This window comes from Halichoerus grypus, chromosome 14 (genome assembly GCF_964656455.1).
Source record: "Halichoerus grypus chromosome 14, mHalGry1.hap1.1, whole genome shotgun sequence".
Classification (NCBI taxonomy): domain Eukaryota; kingdom Metazoa; phylum Chordata; class Mammalia; order Carnivora; family Phocidae; genus Halichoerus; species Halichoerus grypus.
The window spans coordinates 90,668,158-90,690,943 of NC_135725.1; the positions used below are offsets into that span (position 1 = coordinate 90,668,158).

The window sequence follows — 22,786 nt, forward strand, 5'->3', positions numbered from 1 at the left end:
AGCTCCCCCACTGGAGGCAGCCTGGCTTCTGGAATCCCAGCTCTGGCACCCTGGCTGTGTGTCCTTGGGGAAGTAGGACAACATCTCTGAACCTCAGTTTCCTGGGTAGAATAATAGTGTCTTCTTGATAGGGCTGTTGTGTGAAGACTAAATGTGACCCTGAGTGTATGATGCCTTGCATATTAAAGGCTCCATGAATGCTAGCTAGTTATCATTTGTGGCTGGCCCTTTGGGGCTGCCCCTTTCCCCTCAGATCCGGGACATCCACAGCCTGAAGACGATGACATTTCACGGGCAGCAGGCACTCTACTGGGAGTCAGAGGGAAGCCAGGCTGAGATGGAGTTTAGCCAGGGCTTCCTGGAGGCCCATGCCAGCCTACGGGGCCAGTACTGGACCCTCCAATCTAGAGTTCAGGAGCCTGGCTGGGCCGTGCCCTAGCTTCTTCTCCAAGCACATACCTCCAGGGACCTGTGGGCACAGTGGGATGCCTCCTCCAGATACTGGAAGAGAAAAGAAGGAGCCTGACATTTATGAGCACCTGTTAGGGGCCCGGCGAGCCCCAGAGGGTTGACTCTGGTCTCTGAGTGCTTTCCAGTTTGGATTCCCTCCAATCTTAAGTATCTCCTTTAGGACCTCCTACAACATGCAAAAGGCTAGGCGGTGCAAAGTAGGGACTGGGCTCTCTGGAAAGGCAGTCTCCAGCCTCTCTGTACCAATAAACGGAATGTGCAGTCTGAGTAGCGTTTTCTTCACATAACCTGTCCAATCCGGCTTGAAAACCCACCCCATGGCATTGCCGCGATTCCCTGGCAGCGGTCGGGCTCCGGACCCATTCCTGACCTGAGCAAGCCCCACGCCACCCCTAGTGGTCCTCCTTTTTGCTTCCCAGGGAGGAGGGGCGAGGGACTGCGCGGAGTCAAGAATGGGCGCCGACCCCGGCGCACCCTTTAATTCTCTGCGAAGCCCCGCCCCTGCGCTAGCCCGCTGGGAGGATCTGCCCACCGAGAGCGCCAGGGCCACCGCGCGCCCGCCCCCTATGCTAATGAGCGCGAGCCCTCGGGCGCACCTCGCCACCGCCCTGCGAGCCCCGCCCCTTATGCTAATGAGCGGCCGCCTCTCCCACAAGGCAGCGCGCCGGGACGACGCGGCCGGCTCCGGAGCCCTTTGTGAGGGCGGCGGGCTGCGCCAGACGGCGGCACCATGAGCGGCTCGGGCGGGGCGGCGGCGGCGGCCGTCAGCTCCGCGCCGCCCGCGCAGGACGAGGGCATGACGTGGTGGTACCGCTGGCTGTGTCGCCTGTCGGGGGTGCTGGGAGCCGTCTGTGAGTACCCGGCCCGGGGGAGGGGCCGGCCCCGCCGCCCACCGCGCATGCGTATCCGGCCCCGCCCCCTCTGGCGCGCCCCCGCGGGGAGGGGCTGGGTGGGCATGGGGGGGGGGCTCTGCGGGGCGCGCGCGGAGCTGACGCCTGGCGGTTGCTATGGTTCCCGGCCGCGCGGCCGGGCGGCTCCGGGGACGTTCCAGGAGGGAGAGTGAGCTCCCGCGGCCAAGTCGCTGCCCCCCGCCGCGTCCGAGCGCGAGGACAGCGCGGCCCTTGTGTCGGCGGCGGGGCGGGGGGCTTTCCGGGACTTCCCAGATGCCGCTCGCCGGGCGCCCGCTCAGCCCGGCCCGGAGGCAGCCTCACCAGTTGACTTGGGCGTGGGTGGGGGCGCCAGCCGTCTTAACTTCTGGGCAAGGTTGTTGATCCGTGGGGCGTTTGGTGCGGACAGGCAGTCCCCGAGGGAGGGCCGGGCAGTGAGCCGAGGGGACGCGGCCTCTCATCGGGGTCCTCACTGTCCTTCCAGAGGCCGGCGCGTTCCCCTTGCTGGCGCTGCCTCAGCCGCCTCTCCTCTCCCCTGCTCGTACTCCCCAGCGCCATCCCGACACACATCCTGCCACACCCCCGAAAGAGCATGAGCAGGAAGGCAGACCTGCTACAGAAGTAGAATAAAGCTCATACGGCAGGTCTTCGGAAGGCAGATGCGCGTCTAGTCTGTCTGAACGGTCCACTCGCCTCGCCTGTGCCTGCGGCCCTCCGCTTCGGGAATTGCTGGAGGAGAGGGCACCTCCCCTGGACTTGAACGAGTGCCCGCCTGGCACAGAGGGCTGGGGCAGGGCAGATGCTGATCACGTCGCCAGGAGGAACACCTTTCAGGGTCCCCTTCCAGCCCCACAGTCCTGCCGGGTGGGTGGATGCTGGAAGGACGTTCAGGAGTGCAGGGGTGGGAGTGTGCGGCTCAGGCAGGGCACGCCCTTATCCAGAGGTGATAATGGGACGCGCCCCTGAGTCCCGTCTCCCTGCCACGTCCCACTGCGTCACTGCTGTTGGAGCAAGCATGTTTTTGACTCTGGAGAGACTGCTGGCTCGAGGTCAGGCCTTAGATAAGATCCTCTCAAGTTTGGCTAGCTGTTTTCCTTGCAGATCAGAGTGGGGGTCCTGCAGCGAGTGACAGTGGGCAGTGGGGGAGAAAGGAAAGGTTCTGACGGTGGCCGGTGGGCTGTCACCTTCCCACTCTCTTGGATTCAGCAGCCCTGCTGACTCCCTGGTTCACCCTGATATCCCATGCAGTTCTGTGTCTCTCAAAGTGGGGTACCTGGGCCGCCCCAGGACTTCATGGTGTTGGGGCTACGGATGAAGCACCAGGAGAAGCTTGTGGCATCACCCTGAAATGTCAGTTCACCTGAAGACCGGTGGGAGGGGATTGTTACGCAGACACCAAGTAGTATACCCCAGGGGAGGGCGCAAAGCACGCAGGAGTGTTTGGGATGAGGGGCGCCTGGCCGGCGCAGTTGGTGGCGTGTGCAACTCTTGATGTTGGGGTTGTGAGTTCAAGCCCCACGTTGGGTGTAGACATGACTTAAAAATAAAATCTTAAAAAAAAAAAAGGCTCAGGGATGAAAGAGGAATTCAGATAAGGGTTGTGCTTCTGGTCGGTCACTTCAGGGTAGGGTTGCCCTCCTGGCCGGTGGGGGCCTTGGAGAGGCATTTATTCAGGGTCCTGACAGTCATGTAGAGGCCGTAGCCTGGGAGGGAAGAGGACCGTGCAGGATGCCTTCCTCACTTAGCAAGAACACTGGAAACTCCAGGGGCATCTTCCAGCCTTGATTGTTACGGGGCTCCTGGCTGGAGCCTTTCTGTTTGGGTCGAAACCTGGTTCTCCCCCAAGGTTGGCTGTTGGTAGGACAGTGTGGGGAGGGCCGGAGCTGGAGGCGAAATGCTGGCTGCCGCAGGTGTAGACTGCTGTCAGGGGAGCCCAGGGACAGCCAAGAGCCGGGCAGAAGCAGTACTGTGTTGCGGGCACTCACGTCTGTGGCCCTGGGGGCCTTGCTGCCTGAAAGCCTATGTGCCATGTCCCAGGGGAGTGCCGCCTTTTTAGTAGGCAGAATGTGCCTCTGTCCTTTTAGGAGACCTGGGGGACACACGAGGGCAGTCCCTCTGCAGTTTGGGCTCACTTCATCTGGTTTCCTCCTCCACCGCCTGCAGCCTGCATAGGGTTACAAGGGAAAACAACAGAATTCCAGGCCCAGCCAGGGATCAGGTACAGAGGTTTAATGTTTAATGAACTGGTGGCTAATTGCTGCCTCGGGGCCCAGCTTTCAGCCCCACCCCAGCTAGGGCCCCGGCAGCTGGGCTGGGTGCCGGGCTGGGAGCCAGGGCCCCGGAAGTGCCTGGCTGGCACCGGGAGTTCCGGGAGAAGCGGGCCCCAGAGGCAGCTGGTGTGTGCAGAGGCGGGCCTGGCACACCCTGCCCGTGGGGCACAGTCAGGAGCGCAGGGCCAGGCTCCACATTTGGGGCATCGGGGCCTGGTGTTTCAGGGGTGGGTGGCCCGGGCTGCGGTACTTGCCTATGTGCAGGAGAGAAAACAGGCCTAAAACAGTGACGAGAACATCCTTAGCTGTGTGCAAGTCACAGCTGACATGGTTACCCAGGGCTGCCTGGTCCTGATTTCTGTTCCGGGAGAGGCCGCTCTTGTCCCAACCAAAATCCAAGCCACGTTTTCCGCGTCAGAGCGCTTCTTGTGTGGCCAACCCTGCTAATGGTGGCGCCTGCCTGGCCTGAGCCCTCCAGACTCTTCTCTCTTTTCATACTCAGTACCTTGCAGTGGGTACGGGTACGGCTGGGGTTCAGAGGCCGGCCCTCCAAGCCGTGCATTGGACAGAGGGTGAGACGCCCTCCAAGCCAGCCAGCCACACCTTTGCTGTGGGGCCTGGGACCAGCCGCTTCCCCTCTCTGAGCCTGCATCCTCATCCGGGATGCCGAGCAGTCGCGTTGGTCTCCCTTGTATCCGATGGCAGATGGGAGACTTGTAGGTGCTGTGGGCGGAGGCAAGTGTCGGGTGTCGGAAGGGGTCTGCTGGGGGTCCTTCCCGGCAGGCTCTGTCCCTTCCTCCCTGCTGATTCCTGCTCCTGTCTCGCTTCCAAGCTTGCGCCATCTCAGGCCTCTTCAACTGCGTCACCATCCACCCTCTGAACATCGCGGCCGGCGTGTGGATGATGTGAGTAGCCTCGTGACTATCTTGCCCGGTGGGGCTGGGGCTCGCCATGCAGGGCTTCACCTCCTTCATACCCTGTCATGTTTCGTTTTCCTGATTCTCTGTAGGGCCAGGCCAGGGGAACCCCCATCCAAGCCTTTATTGGGTTTAGGGCTGGGGTCACAAACGTGTCCTGAGTTAGAGGCTTGGTGTCTGGTGGGGTTGGAGCCCGGTGCTGGGATCTGGAGCTCCAGCTTGGAGGTGGGCAAGCCACAGACCGGGCAGATTAGAGCTGATGCGGGATCAGGTGGTTGGAATGCCCTAGATGAATTCCTTGCCCGCCTCCTGCCAGGGTAGCTCATTCCTGTGGGAAGGGAAGGCAGGGGGTGAGCACTGGCCAGTGCGGCTCTGGCCGCATCTGAGCCACCCAGCGCACGTGAGAGGTGGCCGTGCACCAGGCATTGCCTGTGCCCCCGTGGGACCTGGCCGGGGAGGGGCACGGAGATGGACAGGGTGGAGCCCTGCCCCCAGAGAACTCAGGCCAGGGCGGAGGCTTGCTGGGGTGGGGCCCAGAGACACGTGGGGGATTGGGGTGTTGAGGCACTGGGCCGAGGCTTCAGTGGGCTGAGTCAGAAGACAGGCTGGCCTGGCTGTGGAAGGGCTGGGAGGACGGACCTGTACAGGAGGCTGGGGAGAGCCGGGGGGGGGATGCGGGTTGTGCACAGTCCCTGCTCTGGGCTCAGGTGGGCTCCTGGGGCACCTGCAGCTTGAGTTTCTGTCGAACATAGGTAATGAGGGCCCTGGTGTCTGTTACTGTGACCCAGCCATGGAGAACACAAAGACTGGAGCAGACCCCTCAGTCTGTCCCCGCGGGTTAGCTGTCCCCAGCCAGAATACAGGAAGGCAGGGGGGAGGGGGGAGAGAACACTACACCACAGGGCTTGCTGAGCTCCCTCCTCCCTGTGTGGCCTTGCCGAGGGTCAGCCCTCAGTGACTGTGGACTGACTGACCCACTCCTGGCCGTCCTGGTGGATGAGCCGCTGCTGGGGACAGCTTTCCCAGTGCTGATGGCCACCTGGGTGACAGGGGTGATCATGCTAGTAGCCGAGTGGCGGCTGGCTCTCTGCCCAGTGCTCTGTGTGGAGGGACTCACTGCATGCTTATGGCGGCGCCGTGATGCAGGGGGTCTTGTCTCCTTCAAAGACAGAGGGATAAAGGGAAGACCAGATTCTTCCTCTGGAGCATTCATTTCGGTTAGGGAGGCTGGTGTGTGGGCAGTGGTTCAGCAGTGGCCCTGAGAGAAGATGTGGGGGGGGGGCGGGAGGAGGCATTCTGGTGCTGGGCATTGGGGTCCCCCCATATCCCCAGGCCTGTCAGCCTGCCCCTCTCTTTTTCTGCCCTCCAGCATGAACGCCTTCATCCTGTTGCTCTGCGAGGCGCCCTTCTGCTGCCAGTTCATTGAGTTTGCGAACACGGTGGCGGAGAAGGTGGACCGGCTGCGCTCCTGGCAGAAGGCTGTCTTCTACTGCGGGTGAGGGGCCCCAGGGCGGGCGGGGCGATGGGAACATTGAACCCTCCAGGGCCCCTGACACGGTTTCCCAAGACTCAAGGAGCTGAAAGGCAGGCAATAGGTAGTGGCCGGCGTGTGGGGGGACTGTCAGCGAGGATGAGGCTGGGAGAGCTTTGCGCAGAGCTCTCTGGTGATGGCCGTGTGCTGTGTGACCCGCGATGGCGTGGCGGGGGAGCGAGCCCACCGCTGCAGTCTTCCGCACGTCAGATGTGGGATGCGGGTGCCCCGTGGCCTGCTGTGTGATAGAGAAAAGTGAGCAGTGCTTGGAATGTTGGCCCATCATTCGGGAGTTGTTAACTAGATTCTGGTAGGTTCATAGAATGTGTTTGTGGGCAGCCTTTCAAGAGTGTGGCCCGTCCAGGTGCCCTGACATGAGGGCGAGTTGCAGAACAGAAACGGTCACCTTCCTATATGCTTTCCTTTGATTTTCCCACTTCTAACAACAGATTCTGTATGCAGCCCTGTCCACCTGAGTCATGAGGTTGAACTAATTTCAGGATGTGTCTAATACACAGAAGCTTCTAGAACAGCGCTGGTGCATAGGAGGCCCTCAGCAGCTTCTGGCAGCAACAGCAGTAGTTACTAGGGTTTGGGTTATCTTTGAAATGAAAGCGGAGATGTTTGGTGGAGGCCAGTGGTTTTGACAGCACCAGATACGTATTCTTTCTGTTCTGGAGCCACTTCCCGCTGGGTCTCCACCACAGATACAGGATCACAGAGCGCTGCCTGTCATCGTGTCCTTTGCCTTGACCTTTTTTTTTAAGAAATGTATTTTAAAAAATACTAACAGTAACATGCATTCATTAAAAACGATTTGGAAAATATTAAAGCCCCACTACTTGGAACGCTTTGGTAAGTTTTGGTCTGCTACTCTGCGGGTGGCTTTTTAAACCGGTTTCTGACACGGTCATAACCATTCTAAGGGAATTTGTATCCTCCTTTTTTTCACTTCATATCGTGATATAAACATTTCCAGGATCACTACAAAGACTTTATGACGTTACTTTTAATGATGGGAATATTTATTCCACTGTGTACGTCATGCTTTTTCTTAATTTGTTAACTGTGGTGCAAATCAAATCAAACCGTGATAACCCGCGATGTGCCAAAGCTTTTTCTGTGATGCTTTTCTTAGGATATGTTTCCAGATGTGCACTTACTAGGTCAGAGATCACAGTCACTGAAAAGGCTTCAGTACATGACTACATTGCTTTCGAGTTTCTGTCACCTGTCCAGCCTCCCAGTGTTGTGCACCATTTTACACTTGTGTCCGTTGTCTAGGAGGTGAGGTGTTTTTCCAGACGGCTAACTGCATTTTCTTTTTTGGAAATGGTCTAGTTTACTTTTTACCTTTTGGCATCTTAATGTTTTACTTAGTAAGTTCTACGTTTCTTGTAATGAAGATTTCTCAGTCCTTTGTTATATTTTCTGCAAATATTTTTCCAGCCTGTGTGCTTTTGTTTTGACTGAAGATTTTCCCCCATGGTGATTTCTGTTATTCTTTTATTACCTAGAAATTTTATGACCACAGTAAAACCTCACATCACTTGTCCCGCCTGAATAGAGTCAGGTGGAATTCAACTGGTGGTCCAGTCTTACCTTCTTTGTGTGCAGGGTGCGTGTGGGCAGGGGAGGCCTCTGGGCAGACAGTCTGGCCCAGGGAAGCAACAGGACAGAGTGCTGGTCCTCCAGATGCAGTATCTTCCTGGCGTCGGTAACCTAGCTGCCACCCTGGTCTGGGAATCCCTGCCGGAATCTTAGAGAGTCAGCCCCATGGCTACTCAAGCCAGAGCGGACACCTGCCGCCAGGTGGCGCCAGCCGGAGGTCGGGACCAGACGGAGCTGGGGCTGCTCCAGCCGGGAACCTAGCAAGCAGGAAACCCCATGCCTTATGCAGTTGAAGCTTTGGGTTCTTTGGTGGTGAGATGTGGCCGGTTTCACTGCAGTACAAAGAGCTACCATGTATCTGGTGCTGATGCTGTTCCGGGCATTGTACTGTGTCGTTAACACGGGAGGAATTCAGGGACTTGCTGAGTCACAAAGCCACTAGGGGGTGGACTGACATGTGATTTTCTGGTCGATTTTCTGGTCGGCCTGTTTTATGGACAGGGAGGGCAGACCATCCCAGTACTGTTTCACCCTTTGTGTGCCACAGACCCTGTCAATGATCTGATGAAGGCTTTACGTCTTCTCCCTGAAAATACACAGAATTTCGCAGACAAGTGCCTGTGTGTCTAAGGACTTTCTGAAGCCTGGCTGTGAACCTGTGTCCGGACTGATTTCTCAGGACCCTTCCTGCACCTGGTGTCTGGGGAGGGGGCCTGGAGGCGGCGAGGCCGCCGCAGGGCAGGAGTACCCCCTGACCTCTGCCTCTCTCGTAGGATGGCCATCATTCCCGTCGTCATCAGCCTGACCCTGACCACGCTGCTGGGCAATGCCATCGCATTCGCCACTGGGGTGTTGTATGGACTCTCTGCTCTGGGCAAGAAGTGAGTGTGCTTCTCCTGGCCCCCCGGGGGGGATCTTGACATCCTGCCTCCTGCAAGTCTCTCGGGAAGGAGGGTCTGGGAGGGGCCTCATTACCCCTCTGCGGACACTGAGGCACAGAGGCTGTCAGCATCCTCGGGGTGTTCAGCTCTAGGGGACGGGAGCAGGAGGGCTCGTGGGCTTCTGCTGGCCTGGCTGTACCTCGCCACAGCCCATAGTGGGGCTGGCAGGTCTGTGGCTTGGGAGAACTTCTTCCTCTGTCCTCAGAGCCCGGACTGCAACTCTGAATCCTTCTCCACCCAGCACCCCAGGCAGACCGTGCCACTCTTAGAGGGGACGTGTCTGCCATCCCAGCAGCAGGGTGTCTGGGGAAACCAGAGCCCAGTAGGGTGTCCCTGCAGGTCGTGCCTTGGTCACAGGCCAGGAATCTGGTAGTGGCTGGGAGGGCTGTGTGCCTGGGGTCTTTCCCCCCGTGACGCTGACTCGCTCTCTCCCCAGGGGCGATGCCATCTCCTATGCCAGGATCCAGCAGCAGAAGCAGCAGGGGGATGAGGAGAAGCTCACGGACACCCTGGAGGGGGAGCTGTAATGTGAGCTTCCTGCTCGCTCCTGTGCTTCTGTGTGGACACGTCCTGCAGGGATGAGGCCTGGAGCATTGACCCTGAAGGACAGCCTGGAAGAGGAGCCTTTGCCTGGCTCCCATCAGCCCCTCTACCCCCGTCCCTATACCTGGAGTCCTCTTCTGTCTTCTCCTTTCTCTAGCTTGGTGTCTCCCGGCCCTGGGCCTCGGCCAGCAGGAAGGAGACTGGCAGTGACAGCGGGCAGCCCCAGGGGTGACCCAGGCCACAGGGCTGGAGGCAGAGCAGAGCCTGGCCCCACGCACAGCTGGCCTGGCTCAGCCGGAAACGCCGCCGTGTGCATTTCCAGACTCCCACTGCTAGCAGAGCCACCGGGGATCTGCTGAATGTTTGGGAGGAGCTTCCCCCAGAGATGCTGGGCCTGGGCATTGGGCAGAGGGAGCCTCCTCTTGGCTCTCCAGGCAGGAAAGTATGCTGTAGGCTGAGCCACCTGGGCCCCCTCTGTCCACCTGTCATCGGGACAGAGTGGTGCCCTGCTGCCCATGGTCTGCCGCTGCCCGGGCCCCTCCCTGCCTCTCTGTTCTCTGTGGGAGCCCACAGCACTCCCGAGATGCTTCTAGAGTACCCAGAACAGCAGCCTTGGCAGCGGCTGGACGTCCCGGGAGTGCTCCCTCCCCCAGCTCCCTGGAAGCTTGGACAAGCCGTTCCAGGATACTTCTCATGGGCCTGGCCCGGGCCCCCAGGTTCTCCCCCCAACCCCCAAGGCCCTGGTGCTAAGGGAGTGGGGAGGGCAGGCTCTCCTCTCCCATGGGGCTGTTTGTCCACCTCTCTGGTGTGGTCCTGCCATGTTAGCAGTGGCCCAAGCCCAGTTAGTAGGGCTAAGCTCGACCCACCGATATTGCTGCTGGCCTGCCCCCGACCCTGCCTTCGGGGAGCTTCTTGCCTTTGAGAGCTGGGCAGAGGCCAGAGCTGCCTCCGCCACCATGAGCACCCAGGCCACCTGGGAACAAAGCCTGTGCGGGGGGCACGAGGAGGCGGCCCTGCCTGGGCTGTGCACCGTCTCCCCCGGCCTCCTTCCATGCCAGTGTTCCTGTGTCCCCCGCGTATGTCCGCCTCAGCCCGCTGACGGCTCCGCTCACCGGACTTGTCCCCAGCTGCTAGGCCTGTCTGATGGGACCTGACGGAGCCCAGGCGGCACTGGGCAGAAATGGGTGGTGTGGAAAAGGCTCCATCTGGGGCCCAGCTCTGCTCTTCCTTCTCCCAGGACCCTGGCGGCGCCTGCTCACGGCCCCGAGCTTAGCCCCAGTCCTGCTTTGTTGGAAACAGCCCTCGGGCTGTGTCCAGATCCTTGCTTCCCAGAGGGAGCGCTCCTCTCAGGGGCTTGTTAGTGTTGGTCAGCAGGAGGGGCAGTTACTGTCCTGGGGACACATCCAGGGCTCCTGGTCAGCAGTGGCCCCCGGCGGCCTTCCAGAGGGCCTGACCAGGCTGGGCCCCCGGGTGGCAAGGGCACTGCAGTGTGGCTGGCCTGGTGGGACATGTGCCTTCGGGGGTCCTCTGGGACCACCTTTCTCAAACAAGCGCTGGGTTCAAAGGGCTGTGGGCTCTAGACCTCTCCGGGCGGGCGTGTGTGTGTGTGTGTGTGTGTGCGTGCTTGTCTCTGTGTCTGCCGTGTGTGTGTTTGTGTGTCTTCTGCGTGTGCTGTAAGACCTGTCTACCTCCCAAGAGGAGCGCCCCTCTTGGTTCATTCTTATCCAGGAAGTGGGACGCGAGGGTCGCTCCTGCCCACCCCTCCTGCCCCTGCGGCAGGGGCCTTGATGGCGGGGGCTTTCTTCTGCAGGAGGAGAGGGGCTGGCTCTGTGTCCAGGAAGGCTGCACCTCTACCCTGTCGGGAAGTCGGGTGGGTGTCGGGTGGGCTCTAGAGGCAGGCGCAGAGGTGGGAGGGCCCTCCAACCCCTCAGTCACCGGCCAGGATGGACCTGAGGTTCCCAGCGAGTAGGGCTAAGCAATCCTGGAGCAGTGACCCTATCCCTCAGTGTGGGGTGCCGCCTCGCAAGGAACATCTGTCCAGCTGGCAGAAGGGGCTGGGCCGCCAGGTTCCACTCCTGCCTCCGCGGGTCTGGACTCTCTTGTCTCGGGCCCTCACTTTCTCAGTGTTCAGTGTGCATTTTGAGCAATAAAGCCTGGCGGGAGTTTGTATGCTTGCTCATGCACTCTGCCTATTCCCTCCACCCACCCACCCCCACCCCTGGTGCCGTAAGCAAGCAGGCTGGGACCACTGGCCCTGGGAGTAACTGCCATTTTATTGAGGACCTTCTGTGCGGCTGGCCCTGTCCCAATCCTGCTCACAGCATCTAAGACGAGGCATGTGGCTTGCCGAGGTCACACAGCTGGGGAGGGCTGAGCCTGTGGGACAGAGCCATCCCGCGGCCAGGCTCTCCCCCACTGGCTGCCTCGCCCCTTCCCTCTGCCTTACTGTGGACAGGTCGGGGGTGGCCGGAGGGGGCCTTGCCTAGGGCAGCAGGCCCTGGCAACCTTGGCTGAGAGTTTGGGTCTAGCCAAACCTGGCTGCTGGGTGGGCTCCCCCACCTGCAATATACCCCATCCTGCCAGTCCAAGGCCGAGAGCCTGATTTATTTTTACAAACAGGGTGAACATGGTTTGCAGACAGGAGCACTTGAGCCCCGTTTCCAGAGGTTGGGTGGGTGCAGGAGGAAGTGTCTGTCCTGGGTCTTGGGCCCTGGCCTGTGGGAGTCTAGAATGTTCCCCATAGTACCCATAAACTTTCAGAAGTACAGATCTGTCTTCCTCCCTGTAGTCAAGTTGTTCCGTGGTGACTAAGCGGATCAGAACAAAATGGCACGATGATGTCCCTGTGTGGAGCCATCCACCGTCTCCCGCCCTGTGCTCTCTCCTCGTTATAGCCCTCTGTGGGCGCATCCTCTGCGCCCAAGTAAGGAACAGGCCCCAGGTCAGCCAGCAGGGCCTTGTCCTGGCCCCCGGGCCGTATGCTCCCCTGTGGCCCATGGCTGCCTCCTCTGCCAGTGCGTCTTGGCCGATGAGCGTGCAACATGGCAGGCTGCCTGAGCTGGGGCCTAGGATGGAGAGGGGTGCTGCGTGCCCAGAGCCAGAACGTGCCCTGTGGGGGGCCTGCCATGCTTCTGTCTGGTCCTCCTGTGCTCCGTCAGATGGCAGATTGCTGCTGCCTTCCGGGCTCAGCGTGCAGGCTTGTGGCCAGCGCGAGGCCCTGCGCCCAGTGGTTTGGCCCCCCCGGGCGGGGACCCTCACCTAGTGCAGGAAGGACCTCCTCCCGGTGCGGAAGAAGGACTCAATCTGCTCCAGCGACCGGCCCTTGGTCTCAGGCACCCAGCAGCCAGTGAACACCAGGCTGGCCAAGCAGATGGCAGCGAAGAAGAAGAAAGGCACGTGGAGGCCGAAGGCGTTCTGGGGGTATGGAGGGGATGCCTGGTCACACGGGGGGGTTCCTGGGGCCCTTCTAGTGTTAGCCAGCCTTGAGGGGCCTTCCCCTTACTCCCCCGCTCAGGGGTCTCCCTGGGCTCCTCACTGCCTCCCGCATGAGACGCAAATGCTTTAGCATGGCCCGCCCTGGCCCGGAGCTCTGGCCTCAGCCTCGGCTCAGACAGCCACCTCTCCCCCACCTGCAGGAGGCCTGCACCCCCTAGCCTGGCGGGAGCAAGCTCCTGTGTTTCTGGAGCCACCGCACACGTCCTCCTGCCCTGCCCCAAGCTCATCCACGCCTCTCTGCCGGGGCTGTGCACACCACGCGTGCTCCCCAACCCTGCCCTGACCCGCTGGCTACACCAGGGGCGGCCCTGGCCCTGGCTGCCCCAGTCACACTGTCCCTCCTGGGAGCTGGGAACGAGATTCTGGTTGGCTTCAGGGCCTGTTGGGGGTCTGAACCAGGAGTGGGGAGAAGGGCACATAGCGCCCTATGTGGGCTGGCCAGCAGGGACCCTGCCGGGAGACCCAAACTGCCACCCGGACAGAAGGCCCTCTGGGCTCACTTGTCCTGGCCCAGGAGTACCTGTGGGACACTCCGAGGACTTGACCGAGAAGCCCCACCCGAGTTACTCACCACCACCAGCAGGAAGGACTTGGTGAGGGCAAAGGCGGTGAGCCAGCTGACGAGCACGCAGAGCCCCGAGGCCACACCGCGGGCTTGCAGGGGCAGGATCTCCGACATGAGGAGCCAGGTGATGGGCCCCCAGCCCATGGCGTACCCTGCCAACAGGGGGGACGAGGGGCCTCTGCTGCCTGCACGGAGCTGCCGAGACCCCTGGGTCGCCAACCCTGCTGACGCACCAGGACCGCGGTGCCCCGCCCATGCCCTAGCAGGGCCCTCACACCTGAGCACAAGCCAGCCCCCCTCTGGCTGGCCATCAGCCTCCCGAGCCCTCATCCCGGTGCAGTCGCTGCACACCTACCTGTGATGAAGAGCATGGTGGCCACCAGGGGCACGAGGGTGAGGTAGCTGGAGGGGGTGGCCAGGGGCTGCTCTGTGCCCCCCAAGGACACACTCTCGAGGCCCATGGTGCTCATGGTGCTGTTGGGAGTCAGAGGCTTCGGACCAAAGTGGACATACAGCCCCAGCGTCAGGTTGGCCACAAACATGATGGTGGCTGTGGACAGACAGGTGGCCCTCGGGAGGGGGGGCCAGGACCCTCTGAGCCGGGTGCTTCCTCTGCATAGCCCCTCAGCACCCTGCGCCCTTCGCAGGCCAGTTCTCATCCAGGCGGCCACCACGGCCGGTGACCGGATGCTTCCTGCAGAGCAGCAAGCTCTGCCTGCCTGCGTTTGAGCTTCGGTCACACTGTGGCCCCCGCAGGCCCTCCTGTCGCAGCGGGTGTGTGCCAGGCCCTGTGCTGGGCGCTGGGGAGGCGGGGCCCACAGGGCAGGGGGGACTACCCCGCACCCCACCCCGGAGCTCCCAGCCACAGCGTGCCCTGCGCGGGCCGGCGCGCGATCGTCAGCGGCGGGAGGAGGCGGCGAGTGCTCACCTGAGATGAAGAGCAGAACCTTGCGGCCAGCCAGGTCCATGGTGAGGGCGGCGATCAGCACGGAGAAGAGCCTCACGGCCCCCACGATGGCCGCATCGTCCTTCGGGGGCTGCAGGGAGGAAGCCGCCGGGCCTGAGGGGCTCCAGCGTGCTGCTCCTGTCCCACCCGTACCCCAACAAGGGGCCGCGGGACGCTCCGGTCCCAGGCTGTGGCCACAGCTCCGTTGGAGCGTTGAGCTGCTGAGCAGGCACCATGTGCCAGGCGCTTCCTCTGGTCACCCAGCCTAGCCTGCAGGGCCCCCCGGGCCAGCATGGAATCCAGGCGCCACAATGACTTGTGGGACTGCACTGTCACTAATCTTTCAATCTCCTCTCCCTCTGAGTCCAGGACCGGCCGGCGCAGGCACACCCTCTAATCTCCCGTCTACAGAGGCGGAAGCTGAGGTTTGGAGGCAAGGGACTTCCCTCAGTGAGCGGCAGATATTCTGAACCTGGGGTCCATGACCCCCAAGGGCTCCGCACTTCTAGACAACGGGTTCCTTTGGAATCCCGGATATTTTAAAATATGTAAGTTTACTTATAAACATTATTCTGAGAACAGGGACATGGCACAAAACCAGCTCGGAGACCCTGGCGGGCTCCACACGGCACACGCACCCCTGACACGAGCCGCAGGGCAGGTGCTCAGTAAGGGACGGCCTCCCAGATGCCGGGTGGTGTGGGGTCGGGCTCTCACCAGAAGGACGGCAGTGCTTTCGAAGATGGGCTGCAGGTAGACAAGGATGGGCGTGATGCCCATCAGTTGCTGCAGGAAGCGCATCAGCAAGGCGATGAGGATGGGTCGGTACATGTGGGGGTTCCGGGCCTCGGCCCACGACATGTGGGTGCTCTAGAAACATGAAGCTGCCACTGAGGGGGAGCCGTGCCGGCCCCTCCAGCAGGCTCCACCCTGCCCTGGGTTGCATGGGGCTGGGTAGGAGACTCCCTCCTCTCTTCCCCCAGGAAGGACCCTGTGCCTGGAGGCAGTCCAGGCCATGCACAGGCCTGGGGGACCCCCGCCCGAACCCCAGGCTCTTGGATGAGCAGGTGGGTCAAGGAAGATTTTTGATTGTAAGGGTCTCTGTGTGCCCAGGCATTGGCAGCACGGAGCACGTGCTCTGGGTCAAGTGTGGCAATATTTCCCCTCCCCCCGGTTCTTGGAGGTGGGAGCTGCTCTTATCCCCATTCCCCGGGAAAAGCAACCGAGGCCCAGATAGGCCTAGCGGCTGGCCGCAGCCACACGGAGCTGTGCACCCAACCCTCCCACACCTGTCTGCGGACGTTGTCCTGGATCTGCTGGAACTCCCAGCGGATGTCGGTGTCGGCCCCACGGAGCCAGGCCAGCGCCCGCAGCGCCTCCGTGTCCCTGCCCCGTGAGAGCAGGAAGCGAGGGGAGTTGGGCATGAAGCTGAGCAGCAGGATCATGATGAGCACGGGCCCTTCCCCGGCCACAGCCAGCCAGCGCCATGGCAGCAGGAGGCCTGGAGGCGAGGATGGGGTGAGGAGCTGGGGTCCAGGCTGGACAGAGTCCCCTCCCGTCGAGGCCTCTGAGCAACCTCATCTGTCCTCAAGGGCTAGTCCCAGGGCCACCTCCCACAGGAAGCCTACCCTGGTTGCCCCAAGCCTCTGTGATCTACACCAGGAGGGCCCCAGGGATTGCTTGGCCCCTAGCACCGGGCCCAGCACATAGAAGGAGGTCCTTGGAGGGTCTCAAGGGCCATGGCAAGGTGATAGAGGGGTAGCCTGAGCAGGCAAGGCCCCAGGCTTCTACCCCAAATCCCCACCCCATCTCAACCAGATGGGCTCTGATCTCTTTTCTATATGGACTTCCCATATGGCCAGAGAGGCAGGGTATTGCCTAGATGTACACAGCACAGTGGTATCTTGTCCCCCAGCTGGGGTTTGTTTTGGGGCGTGTTCACTGCCTTTCCAGCCCTGTCTGCTCAGCGGTACCCTGTCACTCCCACCCCTGCACACAGGAGGTGCTCAGTGCTCATTTGGATGATACTTGCCAAGGGCGTAGAGGGACAGAGATCCGAACACTGCCATGAGCTGGGGCGTGGCCCCCAGGGCCCCACGAACACTCGGGGTCGCAATCTCAGACACGTACACCTGCAAGACACATCGGCCCACCCAGGGCCTTTGGTGAGATTTCGGCTCCTGGGCCTGGCTAAGGTGGGAGAGGTGGCCCCGGTGAACCTCGGGAAGTGACAGGTGGGGTCTTCTGATGGGGCTCTTGTCCTGATTGTGACTCTGTCCATTTCCCTAACCGTCAAGTGGGCGGAAGTGCTCACCTTTGAAACGGGCAGCATGAGGTGGGGAGGCGGGAGGCCCACAGGCACCCAGACTCGGCTCCTCCCGGGCATCCCTAGCCCCCTGCTGGCCTTGCCCCGGCCCCTGACAGGGTGTGTGTGCAGCTGTGGGAGGAGTCCTAGGGAGGGGAGAGACTTCCCCTTCCCCCATTGCTCAACGCAGATTTTCTTCAGTTGAGCAATGTGCCTGATTGTCGGGAAATGGGGTGGGAACTTGAAGGAATCCAAAGTGAGGTCGGCTGGGGATGTGGGGACAGATTCGCTGCCCTGCGGCAGGTGAGCTGAGGTTCCCCGGCAAACATATCTCCATTGACCGGGGGGCTGGGAGGGGGGCCGGGAGACTTCAGCCACATGGTTGTTAGCACAGTGCTGAGGCAGTGAGGGGACAGGGGTGGGCAGTCCTGGCCTTACCGGGATGCAGGCAGCTGTGAGCCCCCCAGCGAAGCCTGTCAGCGTCCTCCCCAGCAGCAGCATCCAGAAGCCATGGGCACCTGCCATGAGCGCGTAGCCGGCTGCTGATGGTACGGCTGAGAACATGATGCTGAGCTTCCGGCCCAGGAGGTCGTTGAGAACCATAGCACTGAGGCCCCCAGCTGCTGCACCCAAGGTGAATATGGACTGCAGGAAAAGGGTGGAGGGCAGACATGTGTGGGCACCCAACACTCCTACCCCCCCATCAGAGCCTAGGAGCAGCCACTTTTCCAGGCTGATCGTGAGATCCCTGCCTGCAGGATCCAGGCCCTGACTGGTAGTGAGCCTCCTGTCTCCAGAGGTGTGCAAGCATCATGTGCACAACCCTTTGTTAGAGATGCCACCATGGGGAGTCCTGCTCTGGGGAGTAATGTGGGGCCACCTCTCCATAGTGGTTCAGCTCAGCCGAACGTTTAAATGTCTAATACTATTACAGCAGACAGGAGGATTCTGTGACCTGAAGCCCCTGGCGTTTTTAGATTTGGGGGTTCTTGGATTCCCTGTAGAGTGTCGTGAGTAGGATCCAGTCAGTGACTTGGGCACATTGCTTAGCCTATCCGAGCCTCAGTTTCTTTAGCTGTTTTATGGGGACAGCAGGAGTACCCACCTCATAGGGTTGGCCCTGGAGTCAACTAGCTCTCATGTACAGTGCCCAGCAGCACACCCTGGCACGTACTGAGTGCTCAGTACACACTGGGTATCATCTTAGCTGCTCGGTTGTAATTGTAAATTGGAGGCTACTGAGATGGTAATTCTAGCATCCTGGGACTCTCAGGGCCCCCGCTCTTCCCTCCCACGTGCCCACACTCAATCCTGGGGCCCTCCTTGCCCCAGCCAGTGCCTCTTCCCATTGGCATCTGAGGCCCCTGCCCCCCATCATCCAGGGAGGTGCCCGCTCTGTTGTGGCAGTCCGGCTGTGGGGGTGTGGGGGGGGGCCTGGGGCAGGGGGGAGACCCGGAGGACCACCTCTCCACTGTCTCCTTCCCACAGCTTCTTAGTAATCACTTCCTCCTTCTATTTCAGAGCAATCATCTGACCTCACTCACCCACTGCCCCTCCTACAACCTGGTGAGGATCAGGGAGGGGGAAGACCAGGGCCCTACAGGGGGGCCCTAGCTTCGTGGGTCCCCGCTCACCCTGCTCTGCCCGTCTCCAGCTCAGAGGAGGGCTCTTACCCCAAACCAGGATGCCTGGGTTTTGGTCAGACTCAGGTCCGGGTCCAAGGAGTGCTCCAGGGCTGGGATGACAGGGGACGTGTAGACCAGGGCATACCCGAAGCTGAAATTGCCCAGCACGGCGGCAAAGGTGGCCAGGAACACCCTCTTGTTCTGTGGGGCCCTGGTGGTGGTGGGGGCGGGCAGAGTGATGAGGTCTTGGAGCTCCTCCTCCCCCCGCGGCTGAAAGGCTGCGGGTCCTGAGCCCAGTGGCTGCCGGCTGGGGCTCGGAGGGCAGCGCTGGGTTGGGCTGGGCCGAGGGCTCCCAGACCTTGTGTCCTCTCGCTTGGAGAATCCCCAAAGCCCACCCCCGTGGCTGAGACTCGGGTGAAGGGGCACTTCTCTCTAGCAGAGGAGGCTTGCCTTCCGCTGGCAGCTTTGCCTCTGAAGCTTGCTGTGTGACCTTAGGCAAGCAAGCCCCTTGCCCTCTCTGGGCTTCCCTCACCCTGGCTGAGCCAGCTGGGGGCTGGGCCTGCTACGGGGGGAGAACAGCTCCTCAAATAGGACTGCGGTGTCTGGGGCAGAAGGGGGCCGGACGGACCTTTGCTGGACACTCACGGGAGGTCAGAGAAGGCCCAAGGCGGAAGCCGGCCCCTGCCCGCAGCCCCCATGCCCCGCGACTCTCACCCGACCCGCGTCCTCTCCCCCGGCGACGGGGACTTCTCAGGGAAGGTGTCGTAGTCCGGGCCCTCGGCTCCCAGCAGCGGCTCCTGCATGGCCGCCCTTGCTCGCAGTGTCCGTGCGGCCGCCGAGGGGCCGGGTGCTGGCGGGCAGCTCCGGCCGGAGACGCTCCGGGCAGCAGCGGCTCCGAGCATCCGGCGCAGGCTGCAGCTCCACCCCTCGGCCGCGATTGGCTGCGAGGCGGCCCTGCGGAGCCGGCGCCGGCCAATGGGGCCGCCGCGAGCGGTGCGGATGCTAGGATGCGGCTGCTCGGATGCGGGCGCGGCGCCGGGGTGGGGCGCGGGCGGCGTGCGGGGCCCGGCCGGGCTTTCCCAGGGCGCGGACCCGGGAGCGGAGCGCGGGCGGACTTTCCCGGGGCGCGGGCACGGGGTGGGGCGGGGCGCGGGCTGGGGTGCGGGGCTCTGTCGGGGCTTTCCAGGGGCGCGGGCCCGGGGGCGGAGTGCGGGCGGGCTTTCCCGGGGCGCGGGCGGGGCGGGGCAGGGTGCGGGACTCCGCGGGGCTTTCCTGAGGCGCGGACCCCGGGGCGGGGCCAGGTTTTAAATGGGCGTGACCCGCACCTCGTGCGCCCCGGGAGGCCCCTGGGCTGGCCCTTCAGATGGGAACCCCTGCACCCGCACCCGAGGGAAGAGGCGCGATGGACGCAGAGCCCCTGCGGATTCGTCCGTGTCCACGTCTGGGTGGGATACCAGCACCCACCCCAGACCCAGCTCCTATAGGCTGGAGGAAAACGCCCAGAGAGGCTTAGCGACTCCCCAAGGTCACACGGAGTACAGGTGTCTCCCTCCAAAGGAAGGCCTTGCGCTCTGCCTTCCTGGACTCCCTCCCTGCTGCATCGTGTGCCCGAGTCACGCCTGGCCCTGCCTCTTCCCCTCCAGGGCTGAGCTGAAATCTGGCTGAGGAGTGCCCATGACAGCATCCCGCATCCCGGACAGCCAGAGCGGGTGTGGGGTGGAGGCCCAGGGAGGAGGGGGCGGTGGTCCCAGTGGCACAGACTTGTATTTTCCCCATTTCTGGCCCGGTTTGATGGCAGAAATAACTTGGGCTTGTTGAGAATCATCCAGGTGATAAGATAAATTAAAAAACAAGAAAGACAGAAATAGAGTATTCCCTGGAGGCTCACCCTCAAACAGTAACACAGTCCACTAGTACCCGCTCTCCCCGCGGACTTTTCCAGAGAGGGGCTGGCTCACACACTATTCTGCTGCATGGATGTGCCACGTGTGTTTTTTTTTAACTGATCCTTTGTTGTTGAGCATTCGGGTTATTTCCAAATTTTAGCTATTAAAACAGTAAATCTTTTTTTTTTTAATTTTTTAATTAAAAGATTTTTATTTATTTATTTGAGAGGGAACACATGCGAGAGCAAGGGCAGGGGCAGAGGCAGAGGGAGACTCTCAAGTAGATGCCCCGCTGAGTACAGGACTCTATTCCACAACCCTGAGATCAGACTTGAGCCAAAATCAAGAGTGGGCTGCCCAACCTGACTGAGCCACCCAGGTAACCCCAGTAAATTGTTTTTTGTTTTTTTTGTTTAAGATTTTATTTATTTATTTGACAGAGAGACACAGTGAGAAAGGGAACACAAGCACGGGGAGCAGCAGAGGGAGAGGGAGAAGCAGGCTTCCCGCTGAGCAGGGAGCCCGATGCGGGGCTCCATCCCAGGACCCTGAGACCATGACCTGAGCCGAAGGCAGACGCTTAACGACTGAGCCACCCAGGCACCTGCCTCCCCACCAGTAAATTGTTTTTAAAAAGTATCCTGTAGGGGCGCCTGGGTGGCTCAGTTGTTAAACGTCTGCCTTCGGCTCAGGTCATGATCCCAGGGTCCTGGGATCGAGCCCCACATCGAGCCCCACATCAGGCTCTCTGCTCAGCAGGAAGCCTGTTTCTCCCTCTCCCACTCCCCCTGCGTGTGTTCCCTCTCGCTGTCTCTCTCTCTGTCAAATAAATAAATAAAATATTAAAAAAAAAGTATCCTGTAGTTCCCTTTTGCTATCAAAATACAACTAGTAGAACAATGGAGAAAGCATGCTCGGGAAAACCACATCCATCACCCTGCTGGCACTCTGGTGTCCTTCCCCACGTGGGTCCGTTCTGCATATTTTCGTATTGTGTGTGTGTGCACAATTGTGTGACCACTTACAGCACATTTTCAGCATTTTCCTGCTGTAAAGGACCTAGGCTTTGGATCCAGGCAGAGCCAAAAAACGGTGACTCCTGTTGCTAACTTGGAGCAATCCATGTAACCATGTTTTATCAATTGAGATGTAACGTGGTTTGCTCAGGAATCTCCTTCATGGACATTAAGGCTATCTCACACATGTGTGCTTGTTTTTTTAATTTATTTTTTGACAGAGACAGCGAGAGAGGGAACACAAGCAGGGGGCAGTGGGAGAGGGAGAAGCAGGCTTCCCGCCGAGCAGGGAACCCGATGCGGGGCTCGATCCCAGGACCCTGGGACCATGACCTGAGCCGAAGGCAGATGCTTAACGACTGAGCCACCCAGGCGCCCCCACATGTGTGCTTTTAAAATTAGTGATTCAGTGACCATCTTTGTTCTCAGAGGATGATTTCTTTCAGCAAGGATGTTTCTCCAGTCCTCAGGCCTCTTTTAACCACCACCCCCTGCACCCCCATTGGGTGGCTTGGGCCTTCTCTCCTGCCACCTGGGTCTGCCCCATATGGGCTGCTTGGGGACCCGGTCTCTGGAGCGGAGTGGGGCTCTCCTCCTCTTCCCTGCCCATCCGGTGCCTGGCCCAGCATATGCACACAGCGGTGCTGGGAGGCCCCTAGTCGATTTGAATTCAGAGCCCTCCCCTCTCCCTTAGCTTCTCCCAGCCCCCATCAGGGAAGTCTCTGCTCAGAAGCAGCAGAAAGCACTGGTCTGGGAGTCAGGGGACCTGGATCTGCTTCCCCTCTCTGGCCAGGACACACCCACAGCAGGGGCTGGGTCCCTCATTTCCCCGCCCGCCCCAGCTCCAATCCCTCCCTGAGGGAGGCCCCGAGGAGGGTGGGTTCTTTAGAGGAAGGGCCCCTAGTTGAACCACTCAAGCTGCCACTGGTCTGGGCCTGCACTGGGGAAGGTGGCAGCTCTGGGGTGTGGGAGCTACCACCCTGGTCAGAAGGTAAATTCCCGCAGAGCTGCCAGGGTTGGGGAGGGGCTGGGCAGAGACCACCACTGACTTGCAGGCTCCTGCACGGTCTCCATCCCTGGCTGCTCCAGGGCACCGGACCTTAGCAGAGGGCCTGTGCACAGTCTGCCCCATGCAGAGGAGGAGCCTGGGGACCCGGTCTCAGGCTGCTGTGACCACCTCTGCCAACCTCTGGAACTTCTCGAGAACCCTGGCTTCTCTGAGCTGTAGGATGGCTGTAACCTGGTGCCCCCCTCTCGGGCTGCTGGTGGGCACAGGCAGCTGGGCAGGCCTTGATGGAGCTCCTGCAGTCTGACAAAGGTCCCTCCAGACCAGTCTGCAGGCTTCCAAGGGCCCAAGAACCTGGATGAGCTACATTCCAGACCTGCTGGCACAAGGACAAAGGTCTCAGAGGGGGGCTGTGGCACTGAATCTGACTTTCTAGCCCCAGTCATCTCAAGAGGGGAGGTAAGGGGGTGGGAGGAGATGCCAAGACCCAGGCCCTACTGTCTCGTCTGCTCCCTATCCTCCCTGGTGGCCTCCTACATCCCAGTGTTAGAGAGGAGAAAACGGAGCCTCGGGGAGTCACTGGCCAGGGTCACCTCTGGGGCACCTCCTGGCCCTGGCTCCTGCTATGTCTGGAGGGCCCCCGAGGGGAGAGGGATGGGAGGGACCGACAGAGAGGGGACCGCTGCCCTCATCTCCTCCTTCCCACAGATGGGCCGGCCAGAGCCCGCAGGGGAGAAGGTTTCTGACACCCAGCTGTCTGGCGCCCTGCTG

At 61.0% G+C, this 22,786-nt stretch overlaps 3 protein-coding genes across 8 annotated transcripts in view; 2 read left to right on the plus strand and 1 right to left on the minus strand.

Annotated features, from left to right (window-relative positions):
* ADAMTS13 (ADAM metallopeptidase with thrombospondin type 1 motif 13) overlaps positions 1-738 on the plus strand; it is a 30,473-nt gene extending 29,735 nt beyond the window's left edge. For all 5 annotated transcript variants that reach the window (XM_036108326.2, XM_036108344.2, XM_036108335.2 and 2 more), the window contains one exon: positions 254-738. In XM_036108326.2, coding sequence (XP_035964219.2) covers positions 254-439 — 186 coding nt within the window. In that variant the 3' untranslated portion in view covers positions 440-738. The remainder of the gene's footprint in view (positions 1-253) is intronic.
* Positions 739-1,108: 370 nt separating this feature from the next.
* On the plus strand, positions 1,109-11,345 carry CACFD1 (calcium channel flower domain containing 1). Its single transcript, XM_036108374.2, has 5 exons — positions 1,109-1,322; positions 4,461-4,533; positions 5,915-6,040; positions 8,461-8,568; positions 9,065-11,345. Exons 1-5 carry the CDS (start codon positions 1,202-1,204, stop codon positions 9,153-9,155), a joined length of 519 nt encoding a protein of 172 aa, XP_035964267.1. The 5' UTR covers positions 1,109-1,201; the 3' UTR covers positions 9,156-11,345.
* Positions 11,346-11,424: 79 nt separating this feature from the next.
* SLC2A6 (solute carrier family 2 member 6) lies at positions 11,425-19,023 on the minus strand. 2 transcript variants are annotated; one of them, XM_078061984.1, is made up of 10 exons: positions 18,822-19,023; positions 18,156-18,318; positions 16,921-17,127; positions 16,210-16,309; positions 15,467-15,678; positions 14,895-15,047; positions 14,160-14,268; positions 13,587-13,781; positions 13,238-13,426; positions 11,425-12,585 (listed from the first exon to the last, which is right to left on the minus strand). In XM_078061984.1, exons 1-10 carry the CDS (start codon positions 19,007-19,009, stop codon positions 12,500-12,502), a joined length of 1,602 nt encoding a protein of 533 aa, XP_077918110.1. In that variant the 5' UTR covers positions 19,010-19,023; the 3' UTR covers positions 11,425-12,499. The 2 variants fall into 2 exon arrangements, with proteins under 2 accessions (XP_077918110.1, XP_035964247.2); XM_036108354.2 differs by having other exon boundaries at positions 13,238-13,383; positions 18,822-19,020.
* Positions 19,024-22,786: the final 3,763 nt, after the last annotated feature.